We start from the raw sequence: 16,016 nt of genomic DNA, 5'->3' as shown, positions 1-16,016 counted from the left end.
AATCCCCAAAACAGATCGTTTATTGATCAAAAATAAGGGATGATAATAATTAAGAATTTGATTCTTTCACTTTGAATATACCAAACCATACTTGTAAGTAACTCTAAAAACTGTTCGGTGCACGCTCTACATACAAAGTGTAAGAAGTGTGTGACGTTTAGAGCGTGCACACGCAGTGTGCAGTTTACAGTAACAGTGTATTTCTGCAGTCTGTGTCGTGTCATAGGCAGATGGTTTTTTTAAAGTACGCATTATAAATTATGCATACAACCTACACACCACACATTCGTTTCGCACTTTCTCTCTCTCTCTCTCTCTCTCTCTCTCTCTCTCTCTCTCTCTCTCTCTCGCACATCTCACGTTTTTTTCTTTTGTGTTCACTACTTATATCTCACGTCATCTCTCGCGTTCTCTGTCTTTCTATCTTTTTGTTTTCTGCTTACATTTTTTCGTTTTTCTCTTCTTTTTTTCGTGTTTTTTTTTTCTTTTTTTAGAAGACCCTATCTATAACCCCCACATTATCTCACACAAAGACTAGCGTTTTTAAACGATCCAAAATAAACTAAGGGCACTTTTAGTGGCGTATGCCCTGTGTTCTTATTTGAGTTTCATGAAAAATCTAATTCTGACCGTTGTTAAACTTTGTTGTTGTTGTTGTTACTTCTTTTTTATCATCATTTGTATTACAGCACCTATCGACTTCTAAGAGTCCCTATTTCTTAACTAACTATGACACACTTGCCTTAATCTAAGAATTTTATTACGTGCTATGCCTCGCCATCTTAAAAGTATCCGAGAACCTAATGTGTGTTCATTTTTTATTTTTTTTTTATTTTTTCCCCTTCCTTTTAACTCGTTTATAGATGCGAACTTAATGCCTCAACATCATTTTGTTTTTTTTCTTTCTCTCCCTCTATATCCTTTTCGTTTCCTCTTTTTTTTCTGAAATTTATGAAATTTTTATTTTCATTATATTCTTATTGGTCGCACACCGCATAACAATTGTATTCTGGAGAGAAGAAATAAACAAAATTAAGCAGATGTTTTTTTTTTTTTATAATTACATATGTTATTTACTCATTCTGTCTTATGTCACAAAAAGGAATTCATGTGCAACGAAGAATAAAACGATAGGAGCTAAAATAAAAACGAGGAGTGGAAAGGATATAGTAAACAAATCAAAACAAATACCAGGAGAGTCGAAGTTAAAAAAAATGGAGCACAGGGATAAATGGAAAAATGTTTGTCTCGTTATAACTAAAAAAAACTATCTCGCTTAACAATTGTAAAACAATGACTTAAAACCTCGATAAATCTAAGGACTGTACAAGTCGAAGTACGATGATGCATCACATTATCAGGGCATCATCAAAATCAACTCAGACTCGCTGTTCTTATTATTTTTTTTTTTCGCTTAAGCCGATGTTCGACTAATATTACATTATTTTTTTTTTTTGTTTCGTTACTTAAAAACACCCTACGTTTTTTTCCTTTTTATTCTCATCTTTCTACATCAGCCTACAACTACTAGTTCTGAATCTAATCTAAAAAGAGGCTACGCTAAAAATTCTAGAGAAAGCTTACGGAAAGCAGCGTTGCTTGGAAACTTGTGTTCCAAAAAGAAATTGGTTTTCTTTTCGTAAACCACGCCCGGCCAGCCCAAGCACCCGACCCGCGGTGCGCAGCAAGCAGTCCTTACTATTTATATTACAGTAGATAATATGTTGTAGAATAATATATATTTATTATTAATATGAATAGCCAGTCAGTCTTGACGGGTGCGAGGTGCATAGGCTGAACGGTGCCTCACCTGATGCGTTTTCCTTTTTTTTTTTTTTTTTTTTTTTTTTTTGCTTTTTTCAGCAAGGAGAGGCAGTTGTATATATAACCTAACTATCAACTAACTATCTATTTAAACTTAATTACTTATCGATTACTTCCTATCCAAAATGGTACCTAACCTATATATTCATAATCAACACTAACTACATCTCGCAGTGTCCTCTTTTTTCGCATATTCTATACAATAGATTACGATACATTCATTCTTGTTTTTTCTCACTTTCACTCATTTTACTTTCTCTCTTATCTCGCGTTCTACTTTTTTTCTCTCATCCAAATTTTTTTTTCCTTTTCACACATATTTTCTTTTTATTCTTCGTTCACGCACTTTCATTTATCCTTTCAAGTTTCTTTCACTCTGCTTCTTACATTCATGACTTTCTTCACTCTCTTTTTCTCTTCTCTGCCTGCTCTCCAGTGCGGCTCCGTATCTGCGGGAGCTGGCATTTTTTTCAGCCGAACCATCGTTCTTCCGCTCGATCAGCACTATAAAAATGCTGCTCTTCTTTGTTTTGGTCGTCACAATAATAATTAGTTATTTAGTACAAGTCTATTAGTAAAATTCTTCAAAATTCACTATTTAATCACATGTGATTTTTGTTGTCAGTCGTGGTGACAATCGCTTGTGCAAACAATTACACACTCGCAAATAGGTTTTCCCTTTCGCTTTTCTTTCTTTCGTTCTCTCGCTCTCTTATTCTTTTTTTCTCTCTTAATGCATGGACTCAAATCGAGTAATAATCGGTCTCTTAAAAAATAGCTCATACCATTTTTTTCATCTTTTATCTCTTGTCATCAAATCGTGATGTACCAAAATAAACTAAATATATTATTTACTTCAAGTCTCAACAGTGTAAAAATCTTTCATACTTTAGATGATGTCAATAATAGTAATCATTAATTATAATAATACAGCATATTATTGTAATATTATAATAATAGCTACGATCGCCTCTAACTCTATCTAACTACCTGCCCGCCACTTCGAGCCCAAAGCTCGCAATATTTGGTAGAAAGCTTTCTGCTAATCGTTCCTCGACTCGATCTAAGTCAGACAACGTGAAAACTGTACCGGATGTAAAAACGGGCTTAGAGGAACGCAGGAGAGAAGGGTGTTTTTTCTTTTTCTAATCTTTCTCTCTCTCTTTCTCGAGATATATATATATATATATATATATATATATATAGATAGAAAATCCTCGATTTATATTTTTATTTCGTTTCTTTTTGTTTCTTCGCATTCAATCCTCTCGCCTATCGTTCAGCTCCAATCCCATTATCTTTTTCGTTTTCATTTGTAACACGATTTTATTCGTTCTTTCGATATAATAAATTAATTTATACTCTACCTATCATATTCCGTTGTAACAAGCCTACTCTGTTTCTCTTATTTTCTTTCAGGCGGTGAAAATTATTCTTGGTTTCTTGGTACAATGATCCGCCATTTGATTTCATTTTTTTTTCTTCCTAGACTTCATATAGACCATACAGATGTTTTCGGCCCATCAATCCCATTAGTGGCAACTATACACATACAAAATCTATTCGAATTTGTAACCAAAAAACAAACGTAGTGATATTTAAGTGGCTACAACGTAAAAACAATTATATTCTCTTAACTAGAAGATCAAAATTTGGCTCAAGTTTCGCATTTACATACCGACGTAAAAATATATTATAATATTTTTCAGCATATCCCTGTCTAGCGGATTTGTCTGAAAAGGCACAATTCTAAAAAAAATATCTGTATTCACTGTACAATTAAAACTGATATCGATTCGTAGTAACTGTACTCATAAATATAAATCTTCTAAAAAGTACTATGTTCCTTTCCTTCTTGTTACAATAATTACATATATCCTGAAGTTTTTTTTTCTTTTAGAAATAAAGCTTTATTTTTTTCTTTTTCTCTTAAAATCTTCATTTTTTTTTCGTCCATAAAATATATTCATTCGTGATTAAAAGAGAACGCGAAAACTGTACTTGTAAAAGTAGATAAAAATCTCCGCGTGGCAATACATACATACAATATGTGCCTGGCTTGGAATGTCTGAACGAAACAGAAGAAAACAAAAAGAAATAATCTGATGAGGTGGAAATAATCTGCAGTTAGTGGATGGGGTGGTGTGTGCTGTTAAGAAAGAGCTCTTTTTTTTATTATTCGAAAAAGAGATACTGATCCATAGCTTCTTCTCTTCGCAGCGCAGCCACCGGCCAGCCAGCTGGCACGAAAGTCCAATAGGTACTGATTATAAGTAACTGAATTTGAATTTTATTTTTCTTTATCAACTCTAGCATTTGGAAGTGTTTTTTTTCTCTGTATATTATTATTATTATTACTTCTTGGGAAGAATTCTCCTTTGTATTTCTGAGCAGCGTTTCTTTTATAGTTTACAGTTTTTGTTAAAATATTTTATTCACACTCTCAAGCGTTCAGCTTCAACTTATCATCTCCTTAATAAATGTAATACCTAAAGTTAATCCTGGAAGCCTATTAGCTTGACACTAAACTGTTCGTCGCAGAATATCAGTTTTGTCACTGTCGTAATGATGTGGCATTACAGTGTATGGAGCCGTGCTGGTGCCGAACAATGTAGATGACACGAGCACTCGTACCCCTTTTTTATGACAACATTCATTCTCTAATCGTTGGAAAATATTAACTACTTTCACCTATTTATCTGATGGATAAAATGTATAAAAGATGGCTGGCAAGTCAATTATCATGAGGAAGAATCTTATCTGACTTTATGTAATGTATTTAGTCTCATCTATTCTTCATTAATATAATCCTTCATATCAACAGGTGTGGCTGTCCTAACTTATATACCCCTCGATGTAATCATATCTAAAATAATATAAAATAAAAAATTGGTTCATTTTTAGTATATATGATATAAAAAAATAAATCATTATAAACTACTGTACCTAAAAACCATAGCCTACTTGGGCTGCTGAGCTTGATATTGTTGGTAAGAATCATCAGGAGATGCTGCATTGCTTGTTTGTTCAGAATCACCCAATGGCATGGTATGAATAATGCTAGGAGGATAAGTATAAGGATAGGGATGTGGGCTTGCTGCTATATACTGAAAAATAAAATATAAAAAAAAATTAACATAAATATAAATTAATAAAGAAAAAAAAATTAAAATGATAAAAATACATTACTTACGGAACCAGTGCCAAGATGTAATGTAGACATTTGTGTAGTAAGTTGAGGAATCATACTGTATTGTGGATTACTGGGATCAGCTGATGGCATCATCTATAATATGAAATTCTTATTAAATATTTAAATATTTTTACAGTATAAAATGATATCTTAAATTTAATACAAAAAGGAGTATAATAAAAAAAATTTTTATATAATAATTATATCAAAACTTAGAAATTTTAATAATATTGAAAGACTAATATTATTTTTTACATTAAATATTTTTTACATTAAATTATAAATGAGATGCATAAAGAGAAAGAAAACAAAAAATTTGTATAAAAACTCACGTCGACCTGTTGCATATGTGGAGGGGCAGTCTGCACCAAGTAAGGAGTCACCCAAGGCGTTCCTGGTACACTATAACCAGGTAAAGCTTGACCATAATGACGACTATATTGTGTTAAAGTAGCTGCGGGTAACATATGAGTAGCTGCAACCCCATTTTGACCAACACCGCTTGTATCATAATTCAAAGTCATGTTCTGTGAAAATTATACACTATAAATATTAAAATTGTACATGAAAATATTACATCTATTATTTTTTAAATAAATAAATTACCTCTCCAGTTTCTCTCCATATTGTACTTTTGTATAATGATTTTTTCTTATTACCACCATCTGCAAATTTCACCAATAAAGGATCTTTAGCACCTTGTAGTGCTTTTCCATTAAACATCTGAATTATCTGTTCACATTTTTCTTTAGATTCCATCCTAAAATACATGTAATATAAATATTAATAATTATAATAATAATTAATAACAATTAATAATTATCTTTTAAATGGATATTAACCTTGCAAATCCAACACCTTTACTTTGTCCAGCAGTATCGCGCAATATGCGCGTTGAAATAACTTGTCCATATTGAGCTAATAAACCTTCAACATCATTTTCTTTGAAGCTCAATGGCAGATTTGCAATATATAAATTGGTGGGGTCTTGCTCCTGTTGCTGAGAAGAGAGTAAAAGTACTATGCAACTTATTGTAGTACACTCCTGGATTTGTTTTTATAATTATGTATATAAATATCAAAAAAAATTTTATGTCTATCATTTTAACATTCACAATCAAGATACATATATTTATATATTTTTATATAATTATAATTACAAATGAATGCACAGACGAGATAATTATAATAAAAAATCAATAATTATAATAAACATCATTAGAATTTGTTTCATATTAGTTTAAAAAGTGAATGTTTTAATTTATAAATTTTTATATTTTATTACATTTTTAAAAAAAATTTAATATAAATTGTTAATTTGTTAAAATATTAAATAATATATTTTCATTATACGTACACATTTTAACATGGAATGTTAAAATGATAATTCAAAATTAAATTTCATATCAATGTAATAATACAAGAAATTTGAAAAATTAAAATTTTATACAAACAAAAATATTTCATATATAACTGGTTGATTTTATTTAAAGAAAAGAAAATAAAAAGTTGTATAAATCTACAATAAGATACTAATAAAAGATATAGACAATAAAACTATGAAACTATAACAATTATTTTAATTTAATATTGAATGTACAAGTAAACATAAATACTCAAAAAGATTTATTATTAATTAAAATAATTATTATTTTTGATACTAGAAGATTATCATGCTTCATGACATTATTTTACCACTTTATGGTGGTTCTCTAAATTTGCTTTATGGATGCTTAAAATTAGAACTAATATTGATATCAAATATATTTTATATTTATATGCAAAGCATGCTCACACGCATTTGGTTTTTCATAACATTTTTTCTTATTAAATGGTATATTATAAAACTTAAAATTTATATTTATTACCATTCTACTAAAGTTTAATAGTACATAATAATAACTTAAAATTAAAAAATAATAGATTCATAAAAAATTATAATAGTGAATCTCGCCTGTGCATACATTCTTTATTTAACATGAATAATTAATTTTTTTATTGTTTCAGAACATATTATTTATTATTAATTTTTTTCAATTAAATCATTTGTATTAAATCTCAATAGTCTTTAAAATTTTGTTTAACTAATAGTGTAGAATTTATTTATAATATTAGTATTTTTTATAATTGAATTGAAATATTAAGTATTTTTTATATATATTGAATTAAATTTTTTTTTATAGAATATTCATATATTTTTTTTTAATCAAATTATCTTTCTATTACTTCTTATATATTTTTATTTTAGTAATCATTTCTTCTTATAAATACTGTAAAAAATGCAAGCTAACTAATCATTTATATAAATAAACAATACTGAAGATAACCATTCAAAGCATTAATAGAATTTCGATCACATATGACACACTGTTGGATACAAGCATGACAAAAAAGCACAGGCATGTTCACATATATACAATTATATCATGAGATAGAAATGAAAATGAGTCAAATTATCTCATAATGTTATTAAAGTACATAATTCTAAAATATATGCACATACATATACATGTGTTCATGCTTAAAATTTTTCTCGCTTACGATTCCCATATATATATGATATAGAGAACAAAAAGATAAAAGATATATGTACATTTAATTAGAATTCGAATTTAATATTTATGCACCCTCAAGCATATTTTGAGATCCACCATTTTTCTCAAAAATCAATCAATTCTACAGTTACTTGAATATACTTATACTTTACGACAATTTACTTCAATCTTGCGAATGCATTAAAACAAAAAAATAAATAATGAAAACATTATGATATAAGCTAAGCTCATGGCATCAATATATATGTATATATATATTTCTTTATTATTCTTTGTAAAAATATAAAATACATATATATATATATATATATATATATATATATATACACACACACACGCGCGCACGCATGTGTGCACATATATGTATGATAACACCATAATATAATTTAATGAATTTGTATTTCAATAAAATGATTTAATTGATCAAGTGCGAATGTGTATAAAGGATTTCGAAGATGTACTAAATCACAAAAAATATAATAATGCAAAATATAATTAATTCTTCTATAACTAAAATATTTTAAGCGATTACTAAAAATTTTAGAAATTCCTAAATACACATCCTAAACTTGTTTGGTGTGCTGGTTAAAATTTATTAATCAAGCCAAATGTATCAATCAAAAACAACCAACACCCCAGGATTAAAATAGCACCTGATCTTTGCATAGCATTACTAATTAGTAAGTAAATACCATGTATCCTGAATACATTTAATAATCAGTATATTATTTAGTTATATCATATCACATGCGACTGACATCATCACAACTGCTGATAGCACCCCGTGCTTTTACCGCGGCCAGATTAGAAAAAACATATCAAGTTAGTTTTTTTTTTTTTAGCAATAAAGATAGAAATCACTATTTTTTCTTGAGAATGTGCATATTTAAATATGAACAAAAAAGAAGTTTAAAGTTGAAAAATTTTAAAATCAAATGAATAAAAACAATTTTTTCTAATATTTATACATTATTAAAATAAAAGACAAACATATAACATTTGACAGATTGCAAAAAAATAAAATAAAATATTTTGTATTTTAATTATAATACTGTATATACTGCCATATTTGAAAGCAATTATTCTAAAGAATTTTAGAATTTCTCTTAATATAACAATAAGTTATCAATCGATTTTTACATATGACACAAACACAAATATTTAAGTATATTAGAATAATTTGCTAAAGGTTTAAATTAGTGCTGAAATAAATGCAATCTTAAGACACGAATTATAAATGTATTGACATAGCAATATCAGCAATTTGTGGCCGAGGTACAGCAACAAGCATTGATAGTTTGAAAGGTATATAAGACAGAATGATAGATAGAATTGGTGAAAACTAGAGATTTTCAGACAAGTGAGATAGGTTCTGGGGAGAATTTTATATTGTTTCTATATACTTCAAATTATACATAATTGCCTGCTATTATATTTTCATTGATAATATAATTTAATTTTAACAATAATACAATACAATTTTGTATATTATACTGTACAAATAATTTTATTAATAATTTTATTACTTATATAAATATTTATATTATAAATAAGATTTTATTATTTATAAATTTTTCTTAATTTTTATTATCAATGAAAATATAATTCATATACGAAACCACCCCTCTAGCAATGTTTTTTTATTCTTAAAAAACATATATAAAAATTTTTATTTTTTCCCTTCTCACTTGTCAATAAATTTACTTTAATTTTTTTCATGAAATTTATCATTTTTTTTTAATCTGACATTTCTATACTAAAAATATTTTCTTTATAAAACACAAAAATTATAAAATATTAAAGAGTTTTATCAAAGTATTTTTGTCAAGATATAAATTTTATACATTTCTAGAGGGGCTGAGAGCAGAGCAATGATGCCAATATAATGATGCCATGCTTGCCTTCCAGTTATTATAGAATTGAATAATTTTTAACAAATTTTTTATAATAAATTATAATTATATATTAAATATTATTTTAATAAAAGTAATTTTTGTAAAATTTAAAATTACAAGTATAAAATACAAATAAAAGTAATAACAATATGTAACAATAATATAAAACAAAATTATTAATATTTATTATTTCATGAGATTAATATTTATTATATATAATTGATTAATACATTAAAAACAATTAATAATTGATTAACTTTTTTTATATAATTAATAAAATTAATATTTTATCTTAGTAATATTTTATCTTAATAATATCTAATATCTTAGTAATAGTAAAAATTTACTTGACATTAATTTTTAACGATTTATAATTACAACTATTACAGCTATTGGTATTATTATTATTATCTTGAATAAATATGTATATTTAAAAAATTAGAAATAATTATTGAAAGACAATCATGGTATCTATTGTGATTGAAACTCTAATATTTTTTATACAACATTTTATATGATAAATGAAAGTATTGTACTGTGTATATATATCACAGCAATACAAGAATAAAAACTTTTTCAAATTAATGATATTTAATAATTTTATATTAATAGAAGAACAAAGTATTATAATAATAATCAAATATATTGTAGATAGATTTGGGATCACAGAAAAATAGAAAGGTAGAAATAGAAAATGAAAAGAGGAAAAAGAAAATTAAAAACATTGGGAATGAGATAAAGAAAGAAAAGAAAGAGAAAAGAGGAGTTTACTGTTACTCTGGTATTACTGTACTTGCATGCACAACCAACGTACACTGGGCAGTCTAGGGAGCACCCAGATACCCACTTTCGCCATCTGCGCTTGGATGCCCTTGGCGACCAGTGCTTTCACAGCACCCTCTGCCGCCACTGGTGATTCAAAGTCTACAAATCCATAACCTATAATACAAAAATTATAATACTAATTAATAAAACTAACTTATAAATTGATAAATAATAAATGACAAAAAGACAACATAATAAAAATCTAATCACCTTTACATTTATTTGTATTTTTATCCAAGATTGCCTTTGTAGACGTAATAGTTCCATATCTGCAAAAACACAATGTATTAGAAACAATATACTTTTCTATTAGAAATAATATTTTTATTTAATTATAAAATTATATTAAAAATAATATTATTGTTTGATGTAAATGATAATTATTTTCATAATATTTTAAATAATATAACAATATATAAAATTCTGATTACACGAGTGACTTACTGAGAACACATGTTAACGAGGTCCTTGTCAGTAGTGTTTTGGTTGAGGCCACGAATATATAAATTTGTTTTTGATAATTGTTCTGCTTGCTGTCCTTGTATAGCATTATTGCTAAGACTTGTGCTCATTGTCCCACTTCGACTGCCGGTAGCACTGCTAGAACTACTATTAGTATTAGCTGGAGAGGAGGCTGTAGGCACCCTTTGTCCACCATACTGTAATATATTTGAAAAATCTTTTAAGTTATTATTAATATTTATTATAATATAATATATATATATATAAAATATATAAAAAATAGTAAATTTATATTATTTTATAAATATATAGACTCGTACAAATCTTTTTAATGATTAAATGTAAGAAAAATATGTAATCATATTAATAATTAATAATTGTTAAGAATCAAAACAATACTATACAATATTCAACAAGATAACAAGTTCAACAAGATAAAGAATAAATAATAGATATATATTATTAAACAATATTGAAGATATTTTTATAAAAAAAAAAAAAAAAATGATTTAAATTTTAAAAAGAAAAGATATCGAACGTGATAATAAAAATTATAAATATTTTATTTAGCCCCACCCAGCAAGAAAAAAGATTAAATCTATCAAAATACAACAATGTGACAATTTTTTTTTATATTTTCAATATAAATTTTATGAATGAGCCGGTTATATTATAAAAAACAAAGTAAAAAAAAAAAAAAAAAACATATATCTCTTATTTTTATATATATATATATATATTTTCAAGAATCGAAAAGATACATTATAAATCAAAAAACAAAGGACCTTCAATAAAAGATAAAAAGATAATCAGAAAAATTTGTACATTGTTTCTACAAGAACTGTCTGCTACGTTGTCATGGCCCCACCCGGTTCAAGAAAGGGTTAACTCTTTCGCTGCGCAAATCTTAACTTTTGTGCTGTCTGCGCGTGTATTTCTCTAATAAAATCATAATTATTTTATCAAAACTTTTTCTATAGGAGTAAATTTATAATAAAATCTAAATCACTAAACAAAATATATATATTTCAAATACAGTTTATAGGTTACCTTGTTAATCGCACGAAACATGTAAGACATTTGTGCTACCCAATTCTCCAACAATCATTCTACCATTCTCTTATAATCAACCTGCACGTAACCCAATAAGGAATATCAACCCTTCTGTTTTACTATAAAATAATCAAACAATTAAAAATTTATCATTTAAAATTTAAATTTCAATATTCTATTTCAGAATAAAAAATGAAGAAACTAAAACAATATATCAATCATTTTTTTAAAAAATACGATTATATCTATATAAATAACAACCAATTTATTATAATGTTAAAAATACTTAAGAACCTTAAGAATCTATTGTTCATATCAATTTGTTAAAAAAATTATACCATGTGCAAAATGAAAACGATTGATTATAGGAAAATGGCATGTTTCCAATCCAATATAAAGTTCGAGTTGGTCAGGAATGAAAAGGAGAGGAGGACTTACCGACGCGTGCTGTGCGTAGGTGGCGGTGGCGTAAGGATTCGCCGTAGGCGGTAGTTGCTGTGCTCCGACGGGCATCTGGCCGGCCGCAGCTGCAGCCGCTGCGCTTGGATACCGCGTGTACGGTGGATATGCTGCCGCCGCAGCCGCAGCCGCAGCCGCATGAGAGGGCGGCGCTGCACCCCAAGCCGCGGCACCGCTCGCACGATACTGCACCGGGTTCCCGCCTCGTGGCCCGCCACCAGTGTTCCCCTTCAATCCGTGCCCGCCTCCACCACCACCACCGCCACCACCACCACCACCACCTCCGCCGCCGCCGCCACCACTCGTTGGACCTACACCGACGCCACCACCCGTAGCGCTACCGCCACCACCGCCGCCTCCACCGCCTCCACCGCCGCCACCACCGGCGCCACCGGCGTTTCCATTGTTAGCACCTACATACGTCGGTCTCGGACCGTTTGTACCCTGAAACGTAACAAACAGGTTGATTTGATCATTTTCATTGAAAGATTCTATTTATCGATTTATCTATATTTTATGAAATATGAAAAGAAAGAATTATTTGATTTGTAGGACATTTAGCTATTAAATATTCATCATTAATAAAAACCAACATATACAATGGATTGAAATTTTTCAATCGAACAAGATTTAATAAATATGATTTAATAAATATGATATTTGATATATTGAATATAATTGATTTTTTTATTTTTATAAAAATGTTTATGTTATAAAACTAAATATAATAAAAATAAATAAACTAATAAATAAACTAATAAAATAAAATAAACTAAAAATATGTTATTAAATATATGTTATAAATATATAAAATAAATGATAAGGTTATAAAATCAAAACTGATAAAATATTTATAATATATATAATAAATCATTAGAACAACAAATTTTTCAGAATTAAGAATAAACAAAAATTCTGAAGTATTTTAATTCATTTATCAAAGTCTTTTTTATTTATCAGTTTTCAAAATGCATAATTTACTATTTTGCATAAATAAAAATTTAAAAAGTTCAATTTTTTCAAATGCTTTCAAATTAACTAATTTTTTTATATATAAAAAATTTTTTTATATAAAATTATTTTTTTTAATATAAAATTATATTATATTTTTTTATATAAAAAACAATTGAACAAAGCAGACAGAAAGAGTAATAAAAAAATTCGATAATTGTAGTATTATCTTATAAATTAATAATAATGATTTTTTTTTTATTTCATAAAAGAAAAATATATCTAGTGAAGATTTTCATCGAATTTAATCACAATCACAATATATCTTTTTAAACACGGTTGGTCTTTAAATTTAGTCTTGTAGTACAGGAATACAGAATGCAATCGTAATTGAAAGCACATAAAGCGTAACATTTCTCAATATAACAAAATATAGCAAAATTGAAATCATCGTTAGAGAAATTAATGCGAGTATTTCAAGAGATATTCATGATAATTAAATCGTTTTTTTTAGTAAACATGCTGAGAATGTTATAAAAACATATATGTTATAAAAAATAATATTATAAAAATATAATAAAGTTTATATTTCACTTATATAATAATAACAATTATTATTTGCGATTAAAACAGAAAACTGTTTCTTTATAATATTTATCATCGTAATCACTTCTATGCTAATTTTCTTCTAATATTTTTAGAATAAAAATTGTTATATTACACTCGCAAATAAATCTACGTAACATAACATGTATATACACATATAAGCATACAACACAATCAAATGCTGCACTATGCTATCCTAATTAGAATCATTTGCAAGCAAATTTATGTTAGTTAATATTTTTAGTAAACATATAGCGACTTTTGTAAGTCCACGTATTAGCAGTAAACACAATCTGTTGGTCACTTGCCAGATAAATTTGTTCACAAATAGGCCTTAATTGTAATATATGGATTCAGAATTATTCGCAAAACAAGAAAGAAGAATATTCAAAGATTACTCTCAAAATATATCTAATTAAAATTATTAAATCTGAATATATGTTGGAGTTATCATATTGTCTTTTTGCAAATTTTTTTTTTTTTATAATTTTACAAACATTATTATTTGGAGATATCTTGTTTCTAAAAAATATTTCATTAAGTGTTTTATTAAATTGAAACGTTGAAATTTTTAATGTCGTTTGAATAAAATTCAGAGAAGCAAATATGTATACTTAAAGTCTTAAATTATAATGTTTTCGCTACAGTTAATCTCAATTAACACAAATATTCTCGGTATTGTAAGATTAGATGATGTTAATATACAAACATTATTATAAATTTTTAACATTTGTTAAAATTGTTGTTAAAAATTTTGTTCGTAAATAATTATGTATTTTAATTTTAATTTTTCAAGATGTTTTTAGACATAATATATTTAATTCTTTAATGGTTTTTTTACCAATGGAGTTTATAATTAAAAAAAAATAAAATAATAAACTAATATATATAAATTGATTTGCTTAAATTAAAATATTTCTTAAAGTAATATTATTTGAAAAATTTGACGTTTATCAAATCAATTTTTTTTTTATCAATTTATCTTGCAACATATATTCATGTAAGAGCGAATTATATATATATATATATGTACGTAAATATATGTATATGAATATGAATATGAATTGTAAGTATACGTTTTATCTCTCGTACTTGACCTCTGCGAAATTGTACCATCAAATAATAATAGTGCAGAAGTTTCATTATAAATGATTGTAAACGCGTTTCTCTCATTCGACTCTCGTTCATTTCTTATTGACGTAAATTTGAAACACCATTATGATTACTTATGTAACGATAAGATAACATTTTGCTTGAAACAAGTTTCAACCGCAATTAATGAAAACTTCATAAGGATTCTTCAACAAGATATTTTTATATAAATACTCCAAGAAAAATATCACATAACTGAAGAAATTTTGATATTTAATTCGTATTGTAAATATTTAAATATAGCAAATTCTTTGCTATTCTCTGCTATTCTCTGCAATTCTTGCAAATTCTCTGTAATAGAAAAATTTAATAAATTTCAGAATATAAAAATACTTGCTTCTTGTCATCTCTGCATAATGATAAATATTACAAATTTATTTTTCAAATTATATAATTAACTTATTATTTTTTATAAATTATTATTTTAAAAAATATGGAAACAAAAATCTAAAAATAGTCTAATTTTTTTGTTCAAAATTACAAATAATTTTACTATAATAAGTAATTAATTGTTATTATTTATTATTTTTATTTTATGTTTTTAATATAATATCATTTTCTTTAAAAAGAAAAAACGAACAATCGATCTATTGAAAACATAACTGTATACGATTTTTTTCATAAAAAGAGTGAAATATTATTTATTTGTAATATCATCACAATTCATCAGATGAATGATTTTTTTATTGAAATAATAAAAATAATAAAAAGTTATCATTAAAAATATTTTCCATAAATAATTGATTGTCGAATAGCATCAAAAATAAATCGCAAATTTCAATCGAAAAGGATTTTTCTTATGGTGGAACAGCCGCCATTGCATCTATCGCAATTGCAGGACAGGCCTTTCCAGGACTTTCGAGCGTGTTGCATTCCAACCTCTTTAGAAAGGCCTCACTCGTTGATTTGCATTTTTGACATAGTTCTGATAACACAGTTTATAGTTTGTGGAGGAATGAGACGAAAGTCGACTATGGAAAAAGGGAAGGATGAGAGAGAGAGAGAGAGAGAGAGAGAGAGAGAGAGAGAGAGAGAGAGAGA

General features: G+C 26.9%; 1 protein-coding gene across 5 annotated transcripts in view; it reads right to left on the bottom strand.

The window, feature by feature from the left end:
- Positions 1 to 2: 2 nt before the first annotated feature.
- LOC122712344 (protein alan shepard) overlaps positions 3 to 16,016 on the bottom strand; it is a 36,583-nt gene continuing 20,569 nt past the window's right edge. Inside the window, exons 2-12 of one of the 5 annotated variants that reach the window (XR_006346324.1) lie at positions 12,246 to 12,710; positions 10,737 to 10,951; positions 10,503 to 10,561; positions 10,261 to 10,406; positions 5,860 to 6,017; positions 5,624 to 5,777; positions 5,350 to 5,544; positions 5,018 to 5,110; positions 4,771 to 4,931; positions 3,503 to 4,690; positions 3 to 3,366 (exon numbers count right to left, since the gene is read on the bottom strand). Coding sequence is in view for 4 of the 5 variants with exons in the window: in XM_043931911.1 (XP_043787846.1) it covers positions 4,785 to 4,931; positions 5,018 to 5,110; positions 5,350 to 5,544; positions 5,624 to 5,777; positions 5,860 to 6,017; positions 10,261 to 10,406; positions 10,503 to 10,561; positions 10,737 to 10,951; positions 12,246 to 12,710 (1,632 nt within the window). In the remaining variant the exon portion in view is untranslated. Of the gene's footprint in view, positions 4,691 to 4,770; positions 4,932 to 5,017; positions 5,111 to 5,349; positions 5,545 to 5,623; positions 5,778 to 5,859; positions 6,018 to 10,260; positions 10,407 to 10,502; positions 10,562 to 10,736; positions 10,952 to 12,245; positions 12,711 to 16,016 lie in introns of all 5 variants that reach the window. The other 4 variants (XM_043931912.1, XM_043931911.1, XM_043931913.1 and 1 more) reach the window with 4 other exon arrangements.

Source organism: Apis laboriosa, unplaced genomic scaffold (assembly GCF_014066325.1).
Source record: "Apis laboriosa isolate Shangri-la unplaced genomic scaffold, ASM1406632v1 scaffold1_cov151, whole genome shotgun sequence".
Lineage (NCBI taxonomy): Eukaryota > Metazoa > Arthropoda > Insecta > Hymenoptera > Apidae > Apis > Apis laboriosa.
This window is presented reverse-complemented; position numbering and strand designations above follow the sequence as displayed.